This window comes from Xiphophorus hellerii, chromosome 15, assembly GCF_003331165.1.
Source record: "Xiphophorus hellerii strain 12219 chromosome 15, Xiphophorus_hellerii-4.1, whole genome shotgun sequence".
Classification (NCBI taxonomy): Eukaryota; Metazoa; Chordata; class Actinopteri; order Cyprinodontiformes; family Poeciliidae; genus Xiphophorus; species Xiphophorus hellerii.
In genome coordinates, this window is record NC_045686.1 from 4,310,723 (window position 1) to 4,319,465 (window position 8,743).

Below are 8,743 nucleotides of genomic sequence, written 5' to 3' on the forward strand. Positions count from 1 at the left end.
TAGTAAGCCATATTAAGATTTAGTTCCATACAGTCCGAATCAGTCTTAGTGTTAGTGCATTCATGAAGCTTTATAACATACCTGAATTCACTGTCTTTAAATTTCCAGCCGTCCTTCTTTGTGAGAAAGCATGTGGCGACAGTGGAAAGAAACAAGCTCCCTTTGAACTGCTCTGACCCGCTGTGGCCTCAGAGGGTAGAAATGAGACGGAGCACAAGGTCAGAAAGGTTTTCATAATGGAAAAGAAAACCAAACGGCAGCAATTACTCTAGTAATGACAACCTTTAACCCAGGGGTCTCAAACTCCAGTCCTCCAGGGCCGCAGTCCTGCAACTTTTAGATGTGCCTCTGCTGCACCACACCTGAATAGAATAATTAGGTCATTAAGGCTCTGGAGAACTGATCTACACCAGGAGGAGGTAATTAAGCCATTTCATTCCAGCGTTTTGTACCTGTGGCACATCTAAAAACTGTAGGTCTGCGGCCCTCGAGGACTGGAGTTTGACACCCCTGCTTTAAACTGTTTTATAAATTATTTAAAATTTTTAATCCTTTCAAAGGTCAAAAATTATGTTGCAATGTTTCAAAATGTGCTTGTTTATTGTAGTATTTAGAGCAAGTCTTTTATTAATTGATGCTTGTTATGATTTGAGAGCCACTCTATTTATTAATCTATTAATTATTTCCACATTTGTACCAACAAATAACATAATAAATCTCCTCCCTTGGCACCTTTGACATAGTAAACAGTCAGAAAAGTTAAGTAAAGCATTATATTTTTTTCATAACAAAACTGCAGAATTCACAATTATTTAAAATTTTATTAAGACAGAGAAAAAACACGTATAGAATAAATTTATATTGTTACATAACTGAGAATCTCTTATTGTTAAAGGCAATATAAAAAACCTGAAGAATGAAGTTTATGCAAAATCTCTACTGAGGCTACATATTAGTTGATTTTCAAACACTTAATTTTGCAGCTCATAATCCAAACTCAGTTAAGACTTAAGTATTAAGAAAATTCATAAACTTGTTTAGATTTTTTAACTAAAGAATAAAAAGTCAAACTAATATTTTTCACATTTGCTGGGAAAAGATGCACAGCACTTTTAAGATCTTTAATAGGAGTGAAAGAGATTAAACTGTTTTTGATTGTGTTAGCCACATGCTAATTAGCGCTTGGTGTTAACCTCTTCTGTATGACAGATTAATCTGATGTAATAACCATGTGAGAACCTTCTGCTCTCCACATAATCTGTTTGTGGGGAATATTGCCCAACCACTTCCACAAAACATCAGATTCAGGAAACCTGGTTTACTAAATCCTGATGCTGCAGATGCTGTCAGTCTGAGTCAAGGACCCTTTAGCTAACTGGCTAAAGGGTAGCCAGGGCAACCATTACAGTTGCCTTTTTTATATCCAACTACATTTGGTACTTTTCTTGCATATCGCACAAAAACAATCTAAATATTTTAACCACCAATTTGATGTTTGAGACATTCCAGTGTAATACAGTCACATCCTCCCACTAAATGATGGAATTAAATGGATTTCCAGGATGAGCTTTGGTTATTGATCTCCTCATTTGATCAAGTAGTTTCCTAATAGCTTCTTCTTTTTCTTAGCTTTTTCTCGCAGCTTTTTTCACTGGGGTTTTTTATGATGAAATCTTAAATGCAAAGAAAAAAAAACATAGTTGCACTTCCTCAATAATAAACTAGAACTATGTGTCCATTTATGGAGAAACACACTTGTCACTTCCTTTTAAGAGGTTTACTAATGCAAAGTCATGATAATTCATGTCATCCTGTCTGGTTTATTCTGGTTTGATGACACGACTGTAGAGACTGCTGAGATCGAAGTCCGTCTCCATTTCAGGCTTCAGAGCAGAATAAGTGACCTCATCGTGTTGAACTGTGACCTGGATCAAACAAACCACACGATTCACAACATGAACAGAACTTCTTATACTAGTATATATAAAAAACAAAGTTATATTTGGAGATTCTACGGACCTGATCAATGTTCTTACTATTAAACAATATTTTTAAACAATACTTGGAGAAATTCATGTGGCATTGTGACCTCAGACTTTATTTTGCAGTCCATGCCTTTTAAACAGGGATTATACACTGCCTGGCCAAAAAAAAATGTCGCCACCTGGATTTAACTAAGCAAATAGGTACAAGCCTCCTATTGGATAAGTACTGCATAGGCGATTATCTTTCAGCTGGCAACAAGTTATTTAACCCCAGCTGATGCAATGAGTAACTCCTCATTTCTTAAACAACCATGGCAAAAGACACATCCTGTGGTCGTGGAAAAGACGTTAGTCTGTTTAAGAAGGGTCAAATCATTGGCATGCATCAAGCAGAGAAAACATCTAAGGAGATTGCAGAAACTACTAGAATTGGGTTAAGAACTGTCCAACGCATCATTAAAAACTGGAAGGATGGTGGGGAACCATCGTCTTCCAGGAAGAAATGTGGTCAAAAAAAAATCCTGAATGATCGTGATCGGCGATTACTTAAACGTTTGGTCAAATCAAATCGAAGAAAAACAACAGCAGAACTCAGGAGTATGTTTAATTGTGAACGCAAAAGCATTTCCACACGCACAATGCGAAGGGAACTCAAGGGGTTGGGATTGAACAGCTGTGTAGCCGTAAGAAAACCTCTAATCAGTAAGGCTAACCAGAAAAAAAGGCTTCAGTTTGCTAGGGAGCATAAAGATTGGACTCTGGAGGAATGGAAGAGGGTCATGTGGTCTGATGAGTCCAGATTTACCCTGTTCCAGAGTGATGGGCGCATCAGGGTAAGAAGAGAGGCAGGTGAAGTGATGCACCCATCATGCCTAGTGCCTACTGTACAAGCCTGTGGGGGCAGTGCTATGATCTGGGGTTGCTGCAGTTGGTCAGGTCTAGGTTCAGCAACATTGTGTGCCCAAAGGATGAGGTCAGCTGACTACCTGAATATACTGAATGACCAGGTTATTCCATCAATGGATTTTGTCTTCCCAAATGGAACGGGCATATTCCAAGATGACAATGCCAGGATTCATGGGGCTCACATTGTGAAAGAGTGGTTCAGGGAGCATGAGACATCTTTTTCACACATGGATTGGCCACCACAGAGTCCAGACCTTAACCCCATTGTGAATCTTTGGGATGTGCTGGAGAAGGCTTTGCGCAGTGGTCAGTCTCTCCCATCATCAATACAAGATCTTGGTGAAAGATTAATGCAACACTGGATGGAAATAAATCTTGTGACACTGCAGAAGCTTATTGAAACAATGCCACAGCGAATGCGGGCTGTAATCAAAGCTAAAGGCGGTCCAACAAAATATTAGAGAGTGTGACCATTTTTTGGTGGCGACTTTTTTTTGGCCAGGCAGTGTACTTGCTGCTTGTTTGACCACCACACTTTTTCCTTCCATTCAACTTTACATTATTATGCTTGAATAGAGCCAAACAGCATCTTTAGCAATGACCTTTAGTGACCTGTACGGAGGGTGTCAATGACTGTCAAATCAGCAGTGATTTTGAATACTATAGCATGATAATAATACAGAATCTATGGTAATGTACATTATCATGAAGAAAATGTAAATTGTAATTCTTTTAAAATCTGAATTTGGAATTTCATTAGTAAGTCCAACTCATCATAATTAACAGAAATAAATGCTTCAGGTATTTCACTCTGTATTTACTCAATCTATGTTACAGGTTTCTTACTGAACTCTTCTAATATTTTTAGTTTTGGTGATGCACCTCTTTTCAATTTGTTCATTATCGTCATGCAAGCGAGTGAAATCCGGTTCTTTGGTGTGAAACTAAAACATCAGCTGAACCACAGAGACCCTCCCACTCTTACCCTGAGAGGGGAGTTTGGAGTAAAATGGCGGATCGATGAATACGTCAGAGTGGACGGCGACTCCGCCTGAGGACAGAGCAAAGTTTAATGTCAGAGAACAATTGGTAAGCTACACATTATACATGATATACATTATAATGCTGCACATTATAAGCTTCAAATAAAATCAGATGTTTTAAACTTTTACTTGGCATCAAATTATATATCATGATATGGCATCTGATCAAATACAGAGTGATCAGATGTGTACACATTTTAACAAGACAGTCCACCATTTTGGTAAAGAAATTCCTTTGACTGTGATGTTTATCATTGACAAGAAAACGGAGAATATTTAGAAGATACTCACATTTTGGTGAATTTGATTGTTTGTTTTTCTGACATCTGAAACAGAATTTCAAGAACAACTTTAATTCAGTTAGAACCATTCCTATTTTAACATACTTAATACATGGCTTTAAAAGGCAGACAAACAGAATGTATCTTCCCAAACAGGAAAGAGTTAATTGTATTAATTTTCATCCATCCATCCATTTTCTAACACCCTTGTCCCTAGTGGGGTCAGGAGGTGCTGACCCCACTAGGGTAATGTTTCCTGCTCAGTGCAACGTGCTAAACCACTATGTGATGAAGAGTTGTGCAGCTGGCACACTGCACTTTAAAATTATGAAAAAGAAAAAGAAAAAAATGTTTTTGTTGATGAAAAAAGCATTTTATTAACTAGGAACACATTAAAATATGTTATGGGCTGAAATATTAGGTCACATCATAACAGGAAGCATGCATGCTAACATTTATAATGTGCTACACTGGAAATGTTTGTCAACTCTTACATAAATTGTCCACTTCCTTTTATGAGATTTTTAAATAATTGAGTGAAACTATGAGAAATAAAACCTGAATTGGAGTTCTTGGGCTCGTCTGACTGTTTGGTTCTCCTTCTGCAATTGATGAGAACAGCAGCGATGGCAGCCAGCAGCAGCAGCCCCACTCCCAGCACCGGTCCAATGATGTAGATCAGAGTCTGATCTGAGCTCACAAGAAGAAACAATGGCTGAATGCAATTCTTTAAAAAAATCTCTGTTTTGCCTTTTATTTTATCCTTATTTGCATTTTACCTGTAGATAAAGGTGGGTAGTGAGCTTCTACCTTCACTGTGTTTCTCTGAATAAACTGGCAGGTGTATCTGTTATTCAGAGGCTTCACAGTCAGAGAGGAAACACACCGGATCTGTGAACTGGTCTTCTGGTCGGTGACATCTTCACCAACTAGTTTGTTTCCTGTGTCGTTTATCCAGACGAGTCTGTTAACTGAACATGTGGTCTGTGAAAAGCTCCACAGAGAACATTGTAGATTTATATTTCCATCCTTTGTTGCATCACCAGCTGGTTGAGATGGAGAGACTGAAATGAAACAAGAGAGAAAAAACTGACATCTCAGATTAACCAGTAAATAACTTCGTACTCCAGTGTAGATTTATCCAGCCAATGACAAGAATTCATGGACATGGTTCACACAGTGTGATATTCCTCTTATGCTGATCCGTGTGTTTGAGCATCTTTCCACTTCATGATTATTTTGTTAGAGCATTATTGAAAGAAACAGAGGGTTCATGCTACTGGCTGTCTCTAGACATTTACAACAACCCTACACACACACACACACACACACACACCGACACAGGTTTCTGATATTAAAATGGCATTAAGAGGAATAAGTACAACACTTACTGGATAAAATATTCAGATGCATTAGGCTGTCTGTGTTTCCTCTCCTGCAGGTGTAACGTCCAGCATCCTCAGGAATGATGTTCTTTATGATCAGAGAGCAGTCAGTGTTCAAACTCAGCCTGGCAGCATTAACTGACTTCTGGTCAATATTTCCATCTGTGACTTTGTCCTCAGTGATTCTGCCAAGAATGTCGTTATAAAGCCATTTAACACTGCGGCACGATGAAGAAGATGGACCAACACAAGGAAAAACAACATCATCTCCAACTGTGCGATAGAAATCAGGTCCATCTCCACTGATACCTTTTAACACAGAAAGACAAAATATGAAAAGTTTTATGCTTACATCAGCTGACAACAATGGTTTCATATTCTTTGCACTTTATTTTAATTCTACATAAAACATCAATTTTATGTAATTTTCATTTTATAATATAACTAATGTGGTTTTGAAAATGCTTTCTAAGGTTATTAATCAAACATTCAACATGTAAGTTAAACATTTACCTTCCAACTGCAGCACAAAGAGCAGCAATACCTCCAGTCTGGGCATTTCTTGTCTGTCCAGCAGCCGCTGGACGTTGTTCAACTCTCTCAGCCTCAAAGTGAAGACGATGTAACTTCCTTCTTGGAGTTGACATTCTGAATGAAGCAACACCCACCATGCATGACGTCATTTGGTTTCCATACCATTAGCTCATCCTTTTTTAAAAAACAGGATGAAGACCCCATTTCTAAAAAACAAATTTATGTAAATATAAAATATAAATAACAATCAAAAGGCATTATTGTGGTATTACAGAAAGTCTTAAAATGTAAATAAATTCAATGTTCAGATGAAAGAGGAAGAGTAATGTGTTGTAATGTCTTGGATTAGCCAACAGCTTGTACCAGCAAAACCACAGTCCACCGTGTTTTCAGCTGAATAATACCAGACATCATCACGCTGATTTTCATTTGAATACCAGTAACAGTGTGGAAAAACTACCTTTAGGTTTTTAAGCTGCTGTTTAACAGTGTTAAGTTTTCTCCTGCGGTGGTTCAAATGATGGCGTCCATTAACTCTGGTTCAAAATAAAAGTAGAACAGAATATCCTAATCATACAAGGAACATGGAGGCAAAGAAAAGTCTAAATAAACCAAAAACTAAAAAAATCAAAGGCAAAAATCATAAAACATCAGACATCATGACACACTAACACAGGGATCTGACAAAGGATGGGAGTAACTGGCTAGTAAATGTACAGTGGAGGATGGTTACTGACTAACATAAAGGTAACAGAGGAAAAATTTATATGAGGGAAACAAACAATCAAAAATATAAAATGCAACAGATCCCAGAAAAAAAACAACCAAACTGGTTTTCAGTTTATTGTTTCTAATCAGAAAACCATGGATGGTTCTTCTGACAGATCTGGAGACATGCTGCAGGACAACATGTCCAGAAATAATCTGACAATCAGAAATAATCTAAAGAGGTCGATCAGAACAGTAGAGGTGACGGACAGAAAGGATCCTCACTTCAGAAAACCAGTTTGATGCATGAAGCCGTCCAGCATTTAACCAATACAGGACCAGTAGAGACCTACTGATGAAAACCTGCAGAGGAATCGTTCCACTGGCAGATAATTTCACTTATAATAAGACATTTTTCTCATGTTATAAGTTAAATAATCTGACGATGGAACAAGAACTTTTTAAAACAAGATCATATCTTGCTGAAAAGTTACTTATAAGTTAGTTTTGATATTTGCACTAGAAACTACACCACATTTCTTCGCATGATTTTGTATTTTTACAGTGTTATCTATCCATCCTGATCTGTGTAGGTTTCTTCCAGCAGCTATTGGACGAGAGGTGGAGTACTCCCTGAACTTTTAAGGACAAATTATTTATCTGCAACAATATGTCTTAGTGCTAATGAATATATTTAACAGTTTTCTTGGTTATTTCAGCGACAGCCTCCATAGTGGATGAGTGGAAATATTAATTTTGTGACTGGAGTAAAAACATGAATATTACTCCTCTGCTTGTCTACAATCATTACATCATGATTCCTGGGTTCCTAAAATTGAACTTGAGCTGCAATGACTAAAATTTTGTCTTTTACTTGTTTACAATAATACATTGAGAAAAAAAACTGAGCATTAGAGATTTATACAAGATGTAAATAATTCAGACTTTTCCAGCAACTTTTATTTTGCAGTGGTTCTGTATCTGTAAACGGACAAACAGAACTGGTTTCCTGGTGCATCCAACAGAATATAGATAAACTTTAAGGGATCCGAGATTAGTGGAAAGTGTTTCTAGTTTTTTTTAGTTAATAGGAAACTCTGTTGTAATTTTCCCATTAACTAAAAAATGCTGTTTGTTAAAAGTCAAAACTCATAATTACTTCAAAAAATTTATATCTTTTGTTATAGTTCTCCCCCATAGAAGTAGCCATTTTTTTCAGCTGATAGGCTGATGACGCCTTTTGGTCCATTCTGTACTGGAATCTACACTGGAAGGCTAACTTTACCTGAGTTATTGTTAATCATAATGAATTTGACTGGTGTAAATTTAGGTAATGCCACACCTTGTCACAGTTATAAAGAAAAGCTGTGAGGTGAATCTGGATCGCTTCCCACACACACAAAAAAAGAAGAGCGCAGTGCGAGAGAGCCAGAGCTGGACCCAGATTTGTGCTCTCAACATTTTTCTCCAGAAGACTTTGAGTCATTTGTACAAGCAAAACTGATGGAGGCTCAAACTGGTAATCGTTACCTTCACCAGTTCAAAACAAATGCCGTGCCAAGAGTTTTTATCCACAAAGCACCTAAACTCTGCTGCCACCGGCTAGAGCGCAAAAAACGCTGGGAGAAACATCAGACCGACAAGGCTGGAAGTCCTTTAAATGCTAAAGGAGCTAATTGCTACTGCTGCCGGTACTGAATATAAAACCACCAATTGGACTGACACCGGATCCAATACAGAGCTACAGATGCTGGGATAATCATCAGACAGGCAGTGCTGGAAGCTCTTCTAAATGCTGACAGAGCTCTGCTGTAGTAGTACCCCCGGCACCACTGCCGACCCGTTTACGTCCGGTAAGACCAGAACCTAAACAGCTGTTATCGGACCAGACACAGAGATAT

At 37.8% G+C, this 8,743-nt stretch overlaps 1 protein-coding gene across 1 annotated transcript; it reads right to left on the minus strand.

Moving 5' to 3' along the window:
• Nucleotides 1-801: 801 nt before the first annotated feature.
• Nucleotides 802-6,377, minus strand: LOC116734367 (fibroblast growth factor receptor 2-like). Its single transcript, XM_032585712.1, has 7 exons — nucleotides 6,114-6,377; nucleotides 5,607-5,909; nucleotides 4,995-5,279; nucleotides 4,774-4,905; nucleotides 4,226-4,260; nucleotides 3,877-3,942; nucleotides 802-1,925 (listed from the first exon to the last, which is right to left on the minus strand). Exons 1-7 carry the CDS (start codon nucleotides 6,157-6,159, stop codon nucleotides 1,821-1,823), a joined length of 972 nt encoding a protein of 323 aa, XP_032441603.1. The 5' UTR covers nucleotides 6,160-6,377; the 3' UTR covers nucleotides 802-1,820.
• Between the last annotated feature and the right edge of the window lie 2,366 nt (nucleotides 6,378-8,743).

Bases quoted from the DNA above. Each gene is read 5' to 3' on its own strand.
- LOC116734367 (XM_032585712.1), bottom strand. From the start codon at position 6,159: ATGCCCAGACTGGAGGTATTGCTGCTCTTTGTGCTGCAGTTGGAAG. The intron at 5,910-6,113 runs GTAAATGTTTAA...CTGTGTTAAAAG, and splicing joins CTTTGTGCTGCAGTTGGAAG to GTATCAGTGGAGATGGACCT. The intron at 5,280-5,606 runs GTAAGTGTTGTA...GTTTCATTTCAG, and splicing joins GCATCTGAATATTTTATCCA to TCTCTCCATCTCAACCAGCT.